Here is a 19,012-nt window from a genome sequence, read left to right on the forward strand (position 1 = left end):
CCTGGTGTATTCCACATCGCCGATGACGCGACTGTGGTGGATCTCATCAGCAAGAGAGTTCACTGCCCACTGAACATCATGGATCCTCTGTGGAGGTCGTCAAGAGCTCCAGATTCCTTGGTGTCCACCTGGTCCCTCAACACCAGCTCCATAACTAAGAAGACCCAGCAGCGTCTCTACTTCCTATGGAAGCTGAGGAAAGCCCATCTCCCTCCATCCATTCTCACCACCATCTACAGAGAGACTATCGAGAGCATCCTGAGCAGCTGCATCACTGTCTGGATGGTAACTGCACCGTATCGGATCACAATGCTCTACAACTGTTAGTGAGAGCAGCTGAGAGGATCATTGGAGCCTCTCTTCCCTCCATCAGACACCTGTCACACCTGCTGCATCGGCAAAGCCACCAGCATCGTGGGGGACCCCACACACCCCTCACACACTCTCTTCAACCCCCTGAGCTACAGGCGACCGTAGTGCATCTGTAACCGGAAGGTCGCCAGTTCGATCCCCGGGCTCTCCGTCCTGGTCGTTGTGTCCTTGGGCAAGACACTTTACCTACCGCCTACTGGTGTTGGCCAGAGGGGCCGATGGTGTGATATGGCAGCCTCGCTTCTGTCAGTCTGCCCCAGGGCAGCTGTGGCTACAACTGTAGCTGCTCCACCAGTGTGTGGATGTGAGAGTGAATGAACAGTGGCATTGTAAAGCTCTACATAAATGCAATCCATTATTATCATTCTTCACCCTGCTGCCTTCTGGAAAGGTACCAGAGGCCTCACTGCCAGACTGTGGACCAGCCTCTTGGTTGGAAGGACAATAAACCCGATGCACAGTCCAGGCCCGGCGCTGTAATCATCAGGATTGGGTAACGACCTCATTACCTTTGAATTAGCACGGTACTACCGACAACACATGATGGTGGCCTTAACCAAAAACAGTGAAGACTTTGAGTGTTTGACCATCTGCAGTACAAACGACTGAGAGAATCAGGATTGGACGTCTGTGATCTCCCAGCGTTAAAAACAGACACGTCAGTGAACTGTGATCACGCCTGATCAAACACAGAGTACACCTGGAAACAATCAGCTAACTTTTAACACGTCTGTCGCTAACGTAAAGGAAGTTTCCGTCACCGATGATGGCGGTGACTCTTTTAGCGAGACATCAGAGGCTTCGGTAACCGTTTGGTCGGATAACGCTGACACCATCACACAGCGACCAAAGCAGCTAAAGTTAATTAAAGGTTTCAGAAGATCAGATTTATTTCATAAGGGAGAATTCTGAGGTGCTGTTCAGCATGAACGATGGTCAGCCTGCTGATCGTGTGAGCCATTAAGGCTCGCATGGATTGAGGAGAACTGAGGGTTGAAGTTTCTGGGAAGGAATCTCATCTACAGGTGGTTGAAAGCTGATGTCGTAGGCCTCCACCTCTGTGATAGTCCTTCACCGTGGACGTGGACGGCCTCTCCACGCCTCGCAGACCCTCAGAACGTGAAGTTCCTCAGAGAGTGTCCGTCCTCCGTCAGGTGGAGCGGTGTCGCTGAGTCTGAGCAGTCAGAGCAGTCCTCACGCTGAACGCATGACGCTGTGCCGTGCTGGCTCACGATTAACGGGTCAGTAACTACAGTCCAAGAAGCGCAGACAGATCTTGTGGTAGGAGATCAAACTGGTTAATGTGGAAGCATCTGCAGAATCTCCTCCCACAGCGATAAAATGACGTCTGAACTATGAAGCCGTTTAGCATGGAGACATTCCCTTCACTGACTCGCTGTCCATCGCCATCATCAGCTAATGACAGAAAGGACTAGCTGTGAAAACAAGTCCCTACTTTCTCTGCACAGACACACAAATGAAGAACTCTGGATATTTTCTTTATTTGATCTTTGATGAAGGACAGATATGTGGAGACAAATCAAGCAGAGTTACACACAACATATATTAGTGTATGTAGACCGAGCCAGAGGCTCTTATCCTCCTCTTCCTCCTCTACTCCTTCTTCTGAGGGAATGAGGCGATGAGGAGCCAGTACAGAGAGTAACAGGTTCCTGCGGACAGAACACAAACCAACACTTTACTTCTCACCGTGGCACGCTCGCATCTTTCAGCCCTTCTTCATCTGCACCTCCTCTTTAAACTTTATTACCTTCACACTCTTCACCTTCCTCAGCCAGAGCATTTGACCCACCTGCTCTCATATCAGCTACAACCGTCTTACTATCTTTTAGTATCCTTGTTGGTGATCGTGTGCTGTGATGTGACCCTGAATGCTGTCTGATGCTCATGTTGCACCCTGCTAACACTCACAGACGAAACATCCGTAAAGGTCTGAGCTGTTTCCACACATGCTTTGTTTCTGTCACTAATGCGAGCTTTGTCCTCCTGCACCACAGAAATGCACCTGCTGCAGCGTTCCTCACCTGCGATGGTTAGTGTCATGGTTGCCCGGTAGAGCAGAACATCGCCGGTTCCTCCTTTGATGTGGACCGGCAGCCCGTTGTCCTCCTGTAAGTGCAGGAAACACACGTGCTCGGGTTACACGTATGAAACACCTGAGGCCGGCTGGACGGGTGACGATCGTTCTTACCTGGAAGATTTTCTGGGATTCGGGGACCTTGTTCTTCAGCTGTCTGGCTGAGCTGCTGAAGGCTCGGCTGGCCAGACGTGGAAGTTTCTGGAAACACAGAAAAGCAGCAGAGTGAAGGAAAGATCGCCCGCCTGTCAGGCTGCTGTACTGTGCATGTACAGCAGCCGTCTCATTGGTCCAGTTCATTTAACTGTGAAGCCCAGCGGACAGCTGGCAGCGTCAGCCACCTGTGTCACCGTCCACCTGTCAGTCAAAGAGGCCACGCCCCTAATTTAATCCTTAATGAAGTCAAGGTGGTTATAAAACGCTATAAAAAGTTGTTACCAAGGGGGGCGTTATCCATGGAGGTTTTGTATCACCTGCTTTAAATTTTTAATAACACCTGAGTCCTGAACCTGGAGGCGGGGCTCAGGGCCTAACCCTAACCCTGAGGCCTCTGGCTGACCTGACAGAGCCGTGAAGCACCTGTCTGTGCTTCCTGTGGTCCAGGAAGGAGCCACCTGGAAGCCACTTAGCACAAAGCTGCTGTGCAAGAACAGAGAAAATGAAAGCAAAGCTTTACATGGCAAAGCCAAACCCTGTTTTCTTAATACGTTCTTAAAAATCATTGATTATCCTGGATTTTTCTGTGAGGACTGAAACTGTGCTGAAAATATTCCCACACAAACAGTTATTTTATTCACTGTGAAAGTCGGGGTGTCTCCAGGGTTTTTAAATCCAGAATATTTGGCCTGAAATAAATCCAGCACACGTGTGACCCCCTGTCCTCACACAGAGGGACTCCAAGACAAGCAGCTCCACGCTCATTGCTTCACTCAATTTCATTAAAATCCTAATCAAGCAAAAGTCCAGACAGACCTCACCCCGTGTAAAAGTCACGTCCTCAGCTTTTGGGCTCATTTCAGAATCGCTCTGTTTCCCAGGCCGTGAGCACCAGCTGCATCTGAGACAAGCTGGCCACTTATATGACGTGAAGAAACATAATGCAGTTTATTTTGTGTTAGGGAGGATTAGGTTTTGTATACTTTATTACTCCCCTGTAGGGAAATTACTCTCTGCATTTAACGCATGCACTCAGCAAAGCGACAGGCGGACGGTGCCTTGCTCACGGGTACTTTAGGGTAGCCGTTCGGTAGATTTGAACCCCCAAGCCTCTGATCATGGGGGCAAAGGCTCTACCTGCTGAGCTATCTCCTCCCACCAAGGAGGGCAATGTTAAAATAAGTTCTTTAAAGGATTTAATATGAAGGCAAAACTAAACATGCTGTGTTAGTGACACACGTGTCTGCATGTGTGCACAGAGAGGACCCGTGTGTTCATTTGGCAGTTCAATGAAAGGCTTCAGTTAGTTAAGAGAGAGAGAGGGAAAATAGTCTTCTTATACAATATTTGAAATTCAAAAACAAAACAAACACTACATTTTAGGAAATAACTGAGTGTTTTCTTGTTTATATGTTTGTTTTGTAATAACTGAACATTGAAGTTTCTCACTAAAATGTCTCCTTACAGCTTTTGTTTGTCTGGAATTAAAAACGCTCGATCATCCAGGCCAGTAAATCCCAGAAGGTTGATTCTGTTCATCTGGGCGTTTCAGAAACGTTTCATCATCATCAGGTGACGTCTTCAGTCTCAGCTGACTGCGGGTTATAAACAGGACAATGTCTGAAACCAGCAGCACAGGATGAGCTGAATGAGGCTCGTTTCTGCGTCTGACTGCAGGTGTTGGCAGGTCGTTCACGCCTCGTTTGTTTTTATATCTTAAATCTGACATTTGAAAGCGATCGCTTCCTTGTTCCTCACGCAGAGACAGACGCGGCCCTCACGGTCGCTCGTCCATCAGCAGCAGCCAGACCCAGTTTGTCTGGGGTCAGGTTAATGGTCTGACGTGGCTAAAACACGTGGCCTCTCGTCCTCGTGTCGCTTGAACGCGTCTTTCAGCTTTAACAACTTTAAAGAAGAAGAAGAAGAAGTTGTCTTTTTGTGTTTCTTGGTGTGTGAGAGGGTGGGGGGGATTTTATTTTGAAAATAACTTCCTGTCTGTCATTTCGTCTGACTGTGCAGCAGCAGCGGTGTCTCTTTAAGAACGCTGCATGACTTTTTAATCGCCCACTAAGGTCACCTCGGGTAGCTGAGGGGCGTGACTGACAGCGCTGAGAGCCAATCACAGAGCCTGGAACTGATGCTTAGACCTATCCAGAGTCAGAGGCAGTGTGTGTGTGTGTGTGTGTGTGTGTGTGTGTGTGTGTGTGTATGTGTGTGTATGTGTGTGTGTGTGTGTGCGTGTGTGTGCGTGTGTGTGTATGTGTGTGTGTGTGTGTATGTGTGTGTGTGTGTGTGTGTGTGTGTGTATGTGTGTGTATGTGTGTGTGTGTGTGTGCGTGTGTGTGTGTGTGTGTGTATGTGTGTGCGTGTTTGTGTGCGTGTGTGTGTGTCTGTGTCTGTTTGTGTGTCTGTGTGTGTGTGTGTGTGTGTGTGTGTGTGTGTGTGTGTGTCTGTTTGTGTGTCTGTCTGTGTGTGTGTGTCTGTTTGTGTGTCTGTCTGTGTGTGTGTGTGTGTGTGTTTCTGTGCGTGTGTGTGTGTGTGTGTGTGTGTCTGTGTGTGTGTGTGTGTGTGTGTGTGTGTTTCTGTGCGTGTGTTTGTGTGTGTCTGTTTGTGTGTCTGTCTGTGCGTGTGTGTGTGTGTGTCTGTTTGTGTGTCTGTCTGTGTGTGTGTGTGTGTGTGTGTGTTTCTGTGCGTGTGTGTGTGTGTGTCTGTTTGTGTGTGTGTGTGTGTGTGTGTGTGTGTGTGTGTGTGTGTGTGTCTGTTTGTGTGTCTGTCTGTGTGTGTGTGTGCGTGGGTATGTGTGTGTGTGTGTGTGTGTGTGTGTGTCTGTCTGTGTGTGTGTGTGTGTGTTTCTGTGCGTGTGTGTGTGTGTGTCTGTTTGTGTGTCTGTGTGTGTGTGTGTGCGTGCGTGCGTGTGTGTGTGATGAGAGAAAAAAATGTGTGTGCAGTCCTAACACAACATGCAAGAACATCCAGAGGTTCAGAGGTTAAAGGTCAGATACAGCTCATACAGGAGTGGTTAATGTAACTTGAGAGTGAGGTAGTTTTACGCCTCACAGGTAAAGGTGAAGACACGACGGCTTCAGGAACATGGCCGCTCTCCTGAACACGTCCGCAGGGTTAAACTGAGGAAACTTGGATCTTTAAGGGCGATCGTGGCCCAAGAGGTGGGAGTTCACCTTGTACTTGGAAGGTTGCCGGTTCGAGCCCCGGCTCGGACAGCCTTGGTCGTTGTGTCCTTGGGCGAAACCTTGTGTAAAGCGCTATACAAATACAGGCCATTTACCATTTTAAGCTCGAATTAGTTTGTGTTAACGAGCTGCGTCCTACAGAAGCTGACCTCTGCTGAGTCTCATCCTCCAACACAAACGTGCGCAGCTGGATGTCTGAGCGGTTGTTCCTACTTCTACACCTGCGTGACGTAGATGGACGAAGCCGCTCGCTCGGCATCTGACGGTGATGTTGGCGTCGCTGGGACCCGAGCGTACTCGCATATGTGGAAAGTGAAATCTCTGCTTTACAGTTTTCCCGCTTATTTCTTTTTTCGATAAATTAGACGGATGAAGCTCCACGTGAAGAGGAAGATGAATGACAGTGAAACCCTGAGCAGGTCAGCGGCGCCCTGCTGGATGTCGGGGGACGAACACGGGAAAAGATTTCACGAAGACTGCAGTGATTTCACCGAGAGCCGACTTTGTTTGGCTAACCTGAGACTCTGATCAGTGCAGCGGGAGAGTGTTTCAGGCTGAGGATGTTTATCCTGCACTGAGTCCAGCTCACTGAAACCAGCTGCTGTGACATTTAGCATCTGTCACCCATGAGGGAGAGTGTCCCTAACCGACCAATCAGCACGCAGTATCGGCTTCGCTGTGAGAAAATCTGAAGGACGTTTGTACGGTTTTCTTTCAGGTCATCGATGTGCATCATAGATAAAATGGTTTTATCTGGAAGCAGCGCCTTCATTAATTTTAATAATAATAATATTACTGGAATAGTGACAGTTTCTTTCTTTCTGTGTAAACAGTGCTCCAAGGACTCCACTCCTTTCTTGAAGAAGTTATTTTATCCTTTTCACTCCCTCCCTGTGATTCATTGCAGTTTTTGGAAGAAAAGGATTTTGACAGGAAGTGGACGTGCCAGCGGATCAGCTCCAGCAGGATGTTCAGAAAGAAACTGTGTCAGAATATCTGTGGCTGTGATTGGTCCTCGTGGCTTGGAGCGACCCGTCCAGCGTCTCCTTGACTGCTTGGACTCTGCTACAGCAGCTTTGCATGATTCAGAGTTCAAAATAATCCTTCTTTGTCTCACTTTGGATCTCAGCAGCTGCTCAGTCTGAAACAAGCTGTTTTAGCCCCGCCCCTTCTAAGGCCATCATGAGATATCGAAGCTCAACAGCAGGTCTCTTCTGATAGAAACGCTGCTGACTGTCCTGTGAATGTGACCCACTGTGGACCCACTGTATGTAAAGAACTGGTTTCCATAACATCCCTCTGGTGACGTATGGTTGGCGGTTCAGGTCTTTATCAGGAACAAAGCCCCCCTTCACATTTTCCTAAACTCGATCTGTGCTGGGCCAACTGCAGGTCCCGGGCCTTATGTTGGACACCCCTGCTTTGTGCCAGCTGTCTGCTGACGGTCACGCGGCCACATTAAGAGCGTCGTGCAGGTGTTTGGCTCACAGAGGTCACTGCTGCGTAAACTGGTGACCTTCGATCTGATCCTCAGAGCTCTCACCAGCACTTCTCACGAGCCTTTAAAATCATGTCACATGTTGTGTACACACACACACACACACACACACACACACACACACACACACACACACACACACACACACACACAGGTGCTATAACACCAAACAATGCAACAGCTCTAGCCCCTGTGTTAGTGTGGTGGACAGAATATTAGGAACGTTTGAAGCAAACAGCCTCTCTCTCTCTCTGCTGTGTGTGCGTCATTGTGGACGTGCTGCTGCACTGTGTGACTAACAGGTGAGCAACAGGTGTGTGCGAGAGAAACGAGGTGGAAACAGCTGCAGCCCGTCAACAGATCCTCTATCGTTAAAAACTGATAATGCAGACGGAGTAAACCTGAGCTGCTGATCCAAAGGTCAGGCCTGATCGCGGCGCCCTGCGCGCTGTCTGCCCTTCAGCTCGTCTAACTCACATTAGATATGCCGAAGCTTCACACACACACGCACACACACACACACACACACACACACACAGAAGTGTGAGAAAAAGAAGAAAAAGAAGAGCTGTAGTTACCACGAGGTGATTCATGTCGAGCTGTGCTGCCTCTCTTCAACCTCACAAGGACATGCGCACACACACACACACACAGAGTCTCAGTGTTTCTGACACGCTGCCAAACTACGATCTGCTGCAGAGGCCAAACTGTCTGCGCTCGGCAGGAAGTAAACACGACACTGCAGCTTTGCATTGTGCAAAAGTCTTGAGCCACCCAAGCAGTCGGGCTTTGGCGTAATGCTTAAGTGCTCTTGAGCAACATTTCTCCCACTTTGTGGAACTCTGTTTTTCTCTCATGAATCATTCAAACATTAAAGGCTTCAAGGGATGAAGCAGTGTGTCTGTGCGTCACAGCTTCCTTTACGCTCTTTTTTCTGTCAGTAACAAAGAACATTGTTTTAGTTGAAACACAAAAAAGGAAGTGGAGGAGAAAAGAGGAAGTGTCAGACCTACAAAATAAACTATCTACAGCATCTGAAAGTCATGCTCTTATGGTCCAGATGTCAAGAGGAATCTATTAACGTGTCCCTTAAGACAAAAACGTTCAGACGTGAACTCACATACAAGGTCTTAAATAATCAGGCCCCATCTTATCTTAATGACCTTGTAGTACCATATCACCCTATTAGAGCACTTCGCTCTCGCTCTGCAGGCCTACTTGTTGTTCCTAGAGTATTTAAAAGTAGAATGGGAGGCAGAGCCTTCAGTTTTCAGGCCCCTCTTCTGTGGAACCAGCTTCCAGTTTGGATTCAGGAGACAGACACTATCTCTACTTTCAAGATTAGGCTTCAAACTTTCCTTTTTGCTAAAGCATATAGTTAGGGCTGGACCAGGTGACCCTGAATCCTCCCTTAGTTATGCTGCAATAGACGTAGGCTGCCGGGGATTCCCATGATGCACTGGGTGTTTCTTCTTCACTCACTATGTGTTAACAGACCTCTCTGCATTTAATCATTACATTATCTCTGTCTCTGTTCCACAGCATGTCTTTATCCTGTCTTCCTTCTCTCACCCCAACCAATCACAGCTGATGGCCCCGCCCCTCCCTGAGCCTGGTTCTGCCGGAGGTTTCTTCCTGTTAAAAGGGAGTTTTTCCTTCCCAGGTGATCATCTGGCTGCTGGGTTTCTCTGTATGTATTATTGTAGGGTCTATCTTCCAATATAAAGCACTTTGAGGTGACTGTTGTAATTTGGCGCCGTGTAAATAAAACTAAATTGAATTACCAGGACAAACAGAGGGAACGACTCTGGGCTAAAAGGCACTCAGTAAGAAGAGTCTGATGAGGCCGAGCACACAGAAGGGAGCCTTCCTCTCAGGCCGCCGTGCCGAGTCCTGCAGCCGGCTCGGCTGACCTGCTTCCATCACTCATGGGATCTCATGGCAGAGGGATCTGTACTTCTACTTAATTACAGATACTTGTGTTAAAAATACTCCAGTATAACCTGAAGTACTCATTCAACTTCTTTACTCAAGTAGAGGTGAAAAAGTACCGAGTGTGAAATGTACTCAGAGTAAGGAAGTAAGAAGCAGCACCACGTTGCTAGCACCTATTTTAATGCACAGCTAAATATAATATGAGTGCATGAGAATACAAATGATCCTTAATCTAAATTCTGATTGTCATGAATGTACTCGAGTACATTAGAAGAGAATAGAAACATCTGTGTTGCATGATGGAGGGTGACCTGGCCTCCAAAGCTAAACAGAAACATGAGGCGAGTCGAGGGTTACAGTGAGAGGCAGCAGGAACATGAAGACCTGCTGAGTGAAAGCAGAAGTCCTCGGAGGCTGTACAGCCACCCAGGGTTTAAACTGCTCCACCTCTGTCAGGTGGAGGGAAGTGAAGCACAGCCCGTGCTTCCCCTGAGCACTCAGAGCTTGTTTAATCTCAGAAACACTGAGCTGAGTTTCACTTCTTGCTTTTTGAGAAATATCTGAGTGAAACTGTCAGAGCTGCTCAGTGCAGCAGCTGCAGCCGCCCAGCTCCACCTCAGAGCCTCCATCACCACACACAGGTAAGGAGACAGCGCCGTGATGTTTGGTAAAGTGCTGCAGGAGGGAGAGCGATCGCCTCCGGTCTGGTCTGATCCTGAAGTCTTGTGTTTTCTTCAGCAGCTTTGCAAACTTAAGCCGTGCTGCAAACCTCCCAAACAGCCTCACTAATTACACTGCTGTGAACTTTAACCTTTCACCTGCTAACTCACAGTCTGAGAAGGAGCTTGTGGTTTTGATGCTTTGACTTCGAGGTGAGTTTCCTGCTTGTGAATAATCTCTCGCTGCAGAAACGGTTCCCAGACTGATGGAGCAACAGTCTCGCCTCCTTAAGCTGCCAAATCCTCTGCTTTTGCCGCTCACACGGATGATGATCAGCACCACCTGATTCCAGTGGAAGCAGCGGTGTAGGGCATAGTTGGTCTCAGGAGAGTAATTGGAAAATACATTTCTACTTCAGCTCTGTTTTGTGTTGCAGTCTGGAGGAGATGCACCGCTCACTGCTGCCCCTGCTGGTCAGCCTGAGTCCTGCTATTCTGTTCCTGTTGCCTGGCATCATTGTGACACAGGAAGGACTCTGGGAGGACTACAAATATGGCCACGGTGACCTGGACAACCACAATTTCTGCACCTGGAAGTGCCTCATGTTCACGCTGCAATGGCCGGGCACGTTTTGTCAGGTGAGCATTGGGCTGTGCATCAGGAAATGGTGGTGTTCCCCTTCACAGTAAAAGCTGCGACTTCTGAAACATCTGCAGCGGTCAAATTTAAGAAGAGCTAAAGACATAAATACACACACTGAAAATATCCTTTAAACAATGACGTGTTTGTGTCCTTTAAGAAGGGAAACCAGGAAGAGGCAAAGTAAAAGAAATGAGGCTGAAAAGGAAACGAGCCATAAGAGAGTAGGAATGGAGAGGGTAGGGAAAAAGAAGGCAGGAAGGTGGCGAGTTCTTCTTCTGTGGTGTCTAACATGCTGTCTGTCCCTCAGTCTCTGAACAACGTGAGTCTCTGCAGGATTCCTCCAACCGTCAACAACTGGACCATCCACGGCCTTTGGTAACCCCACCCTGCTGCAGCAGCTGAGATTACTCCCAGTGTTCAGACTGATCAGTGTTATTGATCCTGGGTTGTCCTGTTGATTTCATTGGCTGTTTGCGTTTGTGCCTGCAGGCCCCTCCACGCTAAGAACCGCTGCGACTGCTGGCCGATGTTCCCCTCTGACGTCCAGGTGAGTCCTGGTTATGCAGCACTGTGCAAAGGTCTTCAGGAAGCCCTCATTTCTTTCCAAACAAACGTGGAAATAACTTAAATGGGAAAACATGCACAGAGGCCGACAGTGATCACTGACTGTTTTTAGGGCCTGGTTCAGATTAAACGGAACAAGATACAAAGCATTAAAACATGTGAAAAACCCAGAGGCAGGATTCATCACTTAGAGACCGGATAGACTCTGCCTCTATAAATGCAAATGCATCAGGAGGCTCCTGTTGCAGTGATCATCAAACACTGACGTTCTTGTTTTTCAGGAGCTGAAGGCGGAGCTGACTGAACTCTGGCCGTCATTTGTGAGATTCAAGTCCAACTTCCACTTCTGGTACTCACCTTCATCGACACACAATGTCCAGCAGGGGGCGACGCCTCTAACATCTCATTATATGACAGTCTATCAGAAATACGAGCCTACTTTTAACTCAATCTATGACCTCTGCAAACACATCCATTGTCAGTTTGAGCTTTTAGTTGTTAGTCTCAAGACTTCAGGAAGGAAAGGAAACAATCATTCATGTGAGGAAATAAGATGAGAAATGAAAGCAGGCAGTTCAAGGAAAAGAGGAGGTCACAAACAAAAAGACCTGAACTCTTTCATGGCATGCATTTTTAATTTCTCTTTGTGAAATGTTTTCAATATTGTGATCGATCCAATCATGGGCAGGACCTGCAACGGCCGCTGTGGAGTCCAGTATGCTGATGACCAATCTGCAACCGACTTGCTGTTAGCAGATGACAGCGCCATCTTTGCGGAAAATGATGCAGAGGCTACACATATTCTACACGACATCACCCAATTTGCTCAACCACATGGTCTCAACACCAAAGTCCTTACTACTGCCGGGTCGCCAGCCACCGTGCATCTCAAAGGTGTGCAAATCGAACAAGTGCGGGAATTCAAATACCTCGGCTCTCTGGTCCAAGAAAAGAAAGTGGCATCAAGAGCGGAAATAGATTCAAGAATTGGTCAAATGGCAGCGGCTTTCGCCTCCCTCCGATGGTGCGTCTGGAAGAAGACAAACGTCACCCTCACCACCAAAATCCGCCTGTACCGTACACTGGTGTTGCCCATTCTTCTCTATGGGTCGGAGACCTGGGTCATCCTCAAACACGACCTCTTCCAGATGCGCTGTTTGAGTCAGATTCTCCGAGCGTCCGTGATCATCTCAGCAACAGCGTGATACGTAGTCAACGTCACCAGCAGCCGTCAGTGGAAGAGCTGATTAGGAAGCGACGTCTGCAATGGTTTGGCCACATGTGCCGCATGAGCAACCGTCGCCTGTCATATCGCCTTTTGATGCAGCAGACTCTCCGCCGTCTGGAGAGTCAAGCGTGATGCGCCCAAGAAGACGTCATCAAGCAAATTGAAGATGACCTTAAACAACGACGTCTAACCCTCGAGCAAGCAAAGGTGAAAGCAAGAGACCACAAGGCCTGGAAGGCACCCACAGCGACGTAGTGGCTTTGTGGACAACCTCCCCGCCGAGCACCAGCGAGGGACAAAAGAAGAAGAAAGAATGTAAAAACAAACGTGACTTTGTTTCTGGGAAAATGAGATCCACTTCGCTTTAAATTTCGATAGAACAGCGGCAGTATAACGTCCCCGTAAGTGGACATCAGGCCCATGCAAAATTTAGTATTTTGGTCTAGACAACCCAAAATGTGATGTCCACATATGTGGACGCCAGGTCGTAGGAGGTTAAGGAAGGAAACAAGGGGGGTGGCAAGGAAAGGTTTGTTAAAGGCAGGAAAAATGTGCCTAGAGAGAGAGTGAGAGTGAAGGAAGTAAAGAGTAAGTGTGAGGAAGGAAATTAGGGGAGAACCAAAGAAATAAAGGAAGGAATTAGGGTTATAGAAAAGGAAGAAAAATTATGGTGTACAAAGGTTAGAGGAGGAAATGAGGAAATAAGGGGACAAGAGAGAGGAAAAGAAAGGAAGGATAAAGAAGGAAAGGAAGCAAATGACATCTTGAGGAAATGAAGGTACAGGGAGGTGAGTAAAAGGGTTTAGGAAATGAGGGGAAGCAGAACGTGACCCTGTAAACTCACTCGGGTTGTGATTCTCTTCCTAAAGCGTGTTTCTGTGCGTCAGGAGGGACGAGTGGAGGAAACACGGAGCGAGCGCGGCGTGCGTGGAAGGAATGAACTCTCCGCTCAGATACTTCCAGGTCTGCGTCAAACTGCGAGCACGGTTCGACATCCACAGGTGAGTTCAGCTCTTCTTCAAACTGAGACCCCGAGGTCGATCCTCACGTTCCCATCTGTGCGCCGTGGAAACGCCAGTTACGCCACACAGCTGCTCAGGTGAGCTCTGAAACGAACAGTGATGTTTTATTTGTGTCTGCAGCCTGCTGGAGGACGCCGGCATCACTCCGTCCTGTGAGCGACCCTACAAGGTAACAGTCGACAAATCCAACTCTGACCTGGGGAAGGGTTTTTCAAGCCTCTCATGAGCCAAACTCAACTTCCGACTTTTTCTAAAAGGTTAAAAAACCGGAACCTTTTATTAACTCTGCTGATCATTTGTCAGAAACACCTTAAAGCTGTTCTCGGGTCTTACAGCTCCTGTTCCACGGTTAGAGGTTCAGATTAAACCAAAGTTTCTGATAATGAGCTCATCAGTTAAAGCTCAGGCTGCAGACTGTGTCACCCACCTGCTGTCCAAATATGCTGCTTACGAGGAGCAGCCAATCAGAATAACAGCTGACTTTAAGGGGGAGGAGCCGACATATCTCGTTTCATATGAAGTGAAGCCCAGTATGAGCTAAAGTAGGATTATTCTGAACACAGAATCATGCAAAGCCATCAATAAAACCACAGAAGTGGAAATTAGCAGGTCGGCTTTGAAATATTATCCATGTGTTATTTAAACTAGAAGTCTAAAATTATCACGTGGAGGCTCATCATGGTGATCGTTTTAAGCCAGCTCACCTCCTGCAACCACTTTTCCGAGAATACGTGCTTCTTTTGCAGTTCGGGCTCCTCCTGACATTTCTTTGGAGGTGGAGGAACACCAGAGTAATTGCTAAAAGGAGCTTCTTCACCATTTGTTCTAAACAAATGTCTGTCCTCCTCCAGAAAATCTTATGTACGCAAACGCACATTGCAACTTCATCGTGTTGGGTCTTTTATTTTGACAGCGAATGCGCACCTGCGAACCACTTATGTGCACCCCTGATTATATCAATGAGATGTCCCCACAAGGATATAAATACGTGTGTGTGTGTGTGTGTGTGTGTGTGTGTGTGTGTGTGTGTGTTTAGGTGGAGGAGGTGCAAAGCGTCCTGGCTCCACACGTGGGGGACAAACTGGAGATCCAGTGCATCACGGATGAGCAGGTCCGATGGCGCCGGTTTCTTCCTTCAGAGTAAATGTGCTGCACTGTCTCCGCTTCAGCTTCTCATGTTAGCACGTTTCTTCTTCTTTGCTGTTGACTGAAACATTCAAACACTCCTGGTCCGATATTTTCCAGTTTCTGCAGCACAAACTAACAGTCCAGGTCTCGCGGTTGATCTGATATCCTCGTGTTGGTGTTGTTCCCAGATCATCATACTAAATGTTGTTCCAGGATCAACATTGCAAGTGACCAATCAGAATGTTGTGACGTCATACTTTTGCGACTTCGGGAAAAACCGGCGTAAAACAAAAAACTGTACTTAAGCTGCATGAAACCGCCTCTGTCCGCCGATCAACGGACCCTGACCCTAACCCTAACCCTAACCGTAACCCTTTAATAAACAGTAAGCAGAATTGATATTGTCCTTGCAACATTGGAATTTCATAAATGCACGAATGGCTTGGCGCGCAGAAGAATAACGTCACAACAATGTGATTGGTCACTTGCAATGTTGAACCTGGAACAACATTTTCATAATGGTCTGGGAACAACACCAACACGAGGATATCAGCTCATCCCAGGTCTCGCATCCTAACTAGTGATGGTAAATTTGATTCTTTTTACTGAATCGAGTTTTAATGAGTCACTCACCAAAGTGAATCGGATTTTTTGAGTCATTTGATTCACTGAGTCAGTCGACCAGAGAGTGCAAAAAATGTACATTTTCACTCAAACTTAATTTGTTTCTCTTTTCATGTAAATCCTACTGCTAAGATGAATGATTCTATTTTATAGAGCAAAAAAGAGCAAAAACATTTCTAAAATTAAGCAATTTTCTATCAAAATTGCTTAATAAACATTTATTTATTTTTATTTTATTTTAATATATTTTTATTTTATTAGTATTTTCCTTAAATGTGTTAAATATATATTTTCTCATCTAAATGTCCACTGAGCTGTGAGCCAGGGGGCGGGGGTGAGTGAGTGATTCGTTCGCTCCATGATTCAGCACAGGAGGGAGGGGGTGAGTAGCTCAAATGTGCTGTTAGCATGTTAGCAGAGCGATGCTACTGTGAACTGAGGAGCTATTTTCTTGATGTGAGCTTCTACTCAGGATTTTGTCTTCCAGTTCAGAGCAGAAATTTTTTTGTTACGATACTGGATGTTGTGTTTTTCTCCAAAATTTTAATTATAAGCAAGATACATTGCTGCTAACAGCAACAGGGATGAGTCAGTGAGTCAGTTGGGCTTGTGAATCATGATTCATGAGTCAGTAAAGTGATTCTCGAGTATTGAACGATTCGTTCATGATTCGCACATCACTAATCCTAGCACCCTGACAGCACTAACACTGATCAGAGCTTTGATCAATTCAGTCTGTGTGGAATTAAAATCACCAATGACTCCGACAGACCGCAGATTTAAAGCAGAGCTTGAACAACAGATTTGTGGTAATTTACGAGCAAAGACTGGATTATAAAATTAATGAACAGCAGTAAAACCAAAGCAGTACCACAAACACTTGTGAGCTATGATCATAAAGACCTCGAGGAAACAAAGCAAACACAGTGATTCTGTTTATCAGCCTTTATTGCTGCTGCGGCTGCAAACTCCTGACATGGATCACAGCAGACGTGTCTGTGACAGTCATCCAGGTCATCGTCGTCTAAGGAACTTGGAAAGAAACACGTCTGGACTTCTTCAAGGTTCTTCAGTTCTAAAACCAAACGGTGCAGAGTCCCAGGAAAGCCCTAGTGGTGGCTGACCCTCTATTGATCATCTGCCTCATACATGAGCTCCAAACACGGCCCAGAGGTCCAGTTCAGGGACTCCAGTTAGCTGCAGCTAGCAGCTACAGCTGCCTTAATAATGCAAACTTTAAGCCTTAATACAATTTAAACAGGTGAATTATAGAAAGCTCCTCCCCCTGTGCAGGTGGATTTATTTTCACCTGATTAGAGAAAACGTTTGATGCAGACAGGCCGGTTGGGCAGCTGTGCTTTTATGCTAAGCTATGCTGAGCACATTGTGGCTCCATCTCTGGCTCCTGAGAGGTTCCCATCATTTCTCCTGAACATGTCGTTCTGCTGCTGAACTTCACTTCACTTTAGCTAGCACTGTTTTCTTCTGTGGTCACATGATGACATCAAAAAGCTCCAAACACAAAGAGGCTCTGTGGTTGATCTGAGCGTGGGAGAAGAATTCACTCTGTAAGCTCTCCCCGGTGTTAGATGGTTACCAACAATCACAACTCTCACAAACACAGCTACCACCAATCAGACGGCTCATGAGGTTGGTCGTGTCCTCAGAGTTCCTCCAGCCGCTGACCGCGGAGTTCTCTTAGTTTGCGCTCTGGCTGACACCACAAGGCCTCCATCCATTAAAGTTTGAGTGAAACTGGTCAGATCTGGATCATGCTGCTCAGTTCAGATCTTTCCTTCCAACAAATATCATTTGCAGCCTGCCCTCCACCAAGGAGAGCTTGTGTTTTATACACAGTGTGCAGCCAGGATCACAGCTGAGATGGTGCCAGTTATTTTGAAAGCCTTTCATATTTCATACAGTCACCTCATAAACACGTTAGACCCAATCACATGTTCAAGCAGGAGTGTTTACAGATGCAGAACAGACAAATAATTTATTGCGTTCTTGACTGCACGACTGTCTTTGCTGGAATTTCGAGTTTAGAGTCGCTGCTGTGTTTGATGTAAGATTTCACCGCATCTGGTTTTCTCTATGTGAGACTGCAGGAGTTTCTGAAGAACTTTGGGGAAATCAGAGGCACTTAGACCAAAATCTGAAAGATGAGGGCATAAAGCATGTGATGTCACCCATTTGATTTGCATTTTAAAGCCTCAGTGTTAATGCTTTCACAGTCACTGAAACACTAACAGTCTTTCAGATAATCGTGGAAAATGGTCATTTTACAGATTTTGGTCGGTAAACCAGCCAGAAGCTGATGTAACTTTTATTACATTTACAGTCCAATCAGCAAACGTCCAGCGCTAACGCTGGGCCGAGTGTCTGCTGTGCATAAAACAGTTTACTGCGGACTCTGATTAAAACAAAACCTTCATCCAACTTTGGGGCCTGTTTCAGTCCGTTCTTATTAACGAGCTGGGCGAGAAACCCCTTTACCCTGATGACACACGTTGTTTACACTCATGTCCACTCTTTGGCTCACTGTTAGCTCCTGCACTGCACCTTTGCTAATTGCAAACTGCTTTCATGCTTCTCAAATGCTCGCTTCAGCATTTTTCCATCTGCTGCTCGTCCTGTGCTGCAGTCAGGAGCTGAAATGTGGAGATTACTGTTGTTGTTTCAGGACAAACTGCCATGTTTGACAAAATGCCTTGTTGAAACACACCGATCATCAGTCTCCATTACAGCATATACTATTATATATTGTACATATATTATTAGTTTCAGATGTAGCCATTCTTGTATTTTGCTTGTTTACATTATTGTATTTTGCACAACTCTGTTGCTTGTGAAGCTCGCACACAAGAATTTCACTCATGTGCTGTACCAATGTACCTGCACATGTGATGTGACAAGAAAAGTGATTTGATTTGCACGAGGCTGTAACCATCAATAACCACCGATAACCACCAATAACCTGGCATCTGTCCGTACAAACGTGTCCAACTCTTCCACTTCTTCTTTCATCTCTGTGTTTGAGCTGAAAGAAATCATTGTACCTGAAACTGATTTTGCAGTATGACAAATGTAATCTGCACATTTCCACATTAATCTCCAAATTTTTAATTTGTTCTCAAAATGATGAATATGTTCTTAACGTGGCCCATCGTAGTTTCTTTTAGAAAACTCAGGACCAGCTGCGTCGACGTCGGTCACATGTTTTTTTCAAGCGCGATGCTTCTGTGTGTGAACTTCATGACTTCACGTCCCAAAATGTGTAATTTCATGTTGTCTTTTTGCAATGCGAGCCGCTGCCTCGATCCACAGAGACGAGTGTAACTTTGAGTGCTGAGGTGAGGAGCAGCTGTCAGTAGCTCAGTGTGCCGTCTCTCCTCCAGGACAGAGAGCTGTGGTTTCAGCTGAAGATCCGCCTGAATCGGAACCTCACCGTAGGCTGCGATCTTTGCACCGATGCTGAAGACGCCGACTCACGGCCGGTACCCTCCCCAGGGCACCCCTGTCCTGACCGGGTGCCCTTCTACTATTTCCCCATAAACCACGAGCGGCCACAGCGGCCCTGCGGCTAACGCCACCGCCATCACAGGTGGAGCCTGAGTAGCAGCAGGTTTACATCAGATACTGCAAGAAGTGTCTGAAGAGCTTAAATGTGAAAAATAAAAACCATCAATAAAGTGATTTTTACAGATTCTCTTGTCATTTCTTTAGTGCTGGTCACTTCCTGTCAATCATGTCATCCAGAAAACAGCAGAAACATGTCTGCTGGGATTCTCCTCTATTTGTGCTTAAAAAGATCAAAAGGTTTTCACGCTCGGGGAGGTGGAACACGTAGAAAGTGACCACTCGTCTTAAAACCTGGATATCGCTGTCACACAG

At 46.8% G+C, this 19,012-nt stretch overlaps 2 protein-coding genes across 4 annotated transcripts; one reads left to right on the plus strand and one right to left on the minus strand.

Moving 5' to 3' along the window:
• Window positions 1-1,855: 1,855 nt before the first annotated feature.
• Window positions 1,856-7,995, minus strand: cox7a1 (cytochrome c oxidase subunit 7A1). The gene is made up of 4 exons (XM_026193566.1): window positions 7,894-7,995; window positions 2,585-2,671; window positions 2,418-2,502; window positions 1,856-2,045 (listed from the first exon to the last, which is right to left on the minus strand). Exons 1-4 carry the CDS (start codon window positions 7,906-7,908, stop codon window positions 1,987-1,989), a joined length of 246 nt encoding a protein of 81 aa, XP_026049351.1. The 5' UTR covers window positions 7,909-7,995; the 3' UTR covers window positions 1,856-1,986.
• Window positions 7,996-9,351: 1,356 nt separating this feature from the next.
• Window positions 9,352-18,824, plus strand: rnaset2l (ribonuclease T2, like). 3 transcript variants are annotated; one of them, XM_026191717.1, is made up of 9 exons: window positions 9,352-9,891; window positions 10,347-10,548; window positions 10,860-10,927; window positions 11,042-11,099; window positions 11,398-11,465; window positions 13,214-13,345; window positions 13,487-13,535; window positions 14,403-14,506; window positions 18,517-18,616. In XM_026191717.1, the coding sequence occupies exons 2-9, from the start codon at window positions 10,357-10,359 to the stop codon at window positions 18,539-18,541; spliced, it is 696 nt and encodes a 231-aa protein (XP_026047502.1). In that variant the 5' UTR covers window positions 9,352-9,891; window positions 10,347-10,356; the 3' UTR covers window positions 18,542-18,616. The 3 variants fall into 3 exon arrangements, with proteins under 3 accessions (XP_026047502.1, XP_026047500.1, XP_026047501.1); XM_026191715.1 differs by having other exon boundaries at window positions 9,360-9,891; window positions 14,403-14,477; window positions 18,517-18,824; XM_026191716.1 differs by having other exon boundaries at window positions 9,703-9,891; window positions 13,232-13,345; window positions 14,403-14,477; window positions 18,517-18,824.
• The last annotated feature ends 188 nt before the right edge of the window (window positions 18,825-19,012 follow it).

This window comes from Astatotilapia calliptera, chromosome 14 (assembly GCF_900246225.1).
Source record: "Astatotilapia calliptera chromosome 14, fAstCal1.2, whole genome shotgun sequence".
NCBI classification, from domain to species: domain Eukaryota; kingdom Metazoa; phylum Chordata; class Actinopteri; order Cichliformes; family Cichlidae; genus Astatotilapia; species Astatotilapia calliptera.

Excerpts from the sequence above, each read along its gene's own strand:
- cox7a1 (XM_026193566.1), bottom strand. Across the intron at positions 2,503-2,584 it reads AATCCCAGAAAATCTTCCAG|GAGGACAACGGGCTGCCGGT; the intron begins GTAAGAACGATC and ends CTGCACTTACAG. Across the intron at positions 2,046-2,417 it reads CATGACACTAACCATCGCAG|GAACCTGTTACTCTCTGTAC; the intron begins GTGAGGAACGCT and ends TTCTGTCCGCAG.
- rnaset2l (XM_026191715.1), top strand. The coding sequence starts at position 10,357 with ATGCACCGCTCACTGCTGCCCCTGCTGGTCAGCCTGAGTCCTGCTATT. Across the intron at positions 10,549-10,859 it reads GGCCGGGCACGTTTTGTCAG|TCTCTGAACAACGTGAGTCT; the intron begins GTGAGCATTGGG and ends TCTGTCCCTCAG. Across the intron at positions 11,466-13,213 it reads AAGTCCAACTTCCACTTCTG|CGTGTTTCTGTGCGTCAGGA; the intron begins GTACTCACCTTC and ends CTCTTCCTAAAG.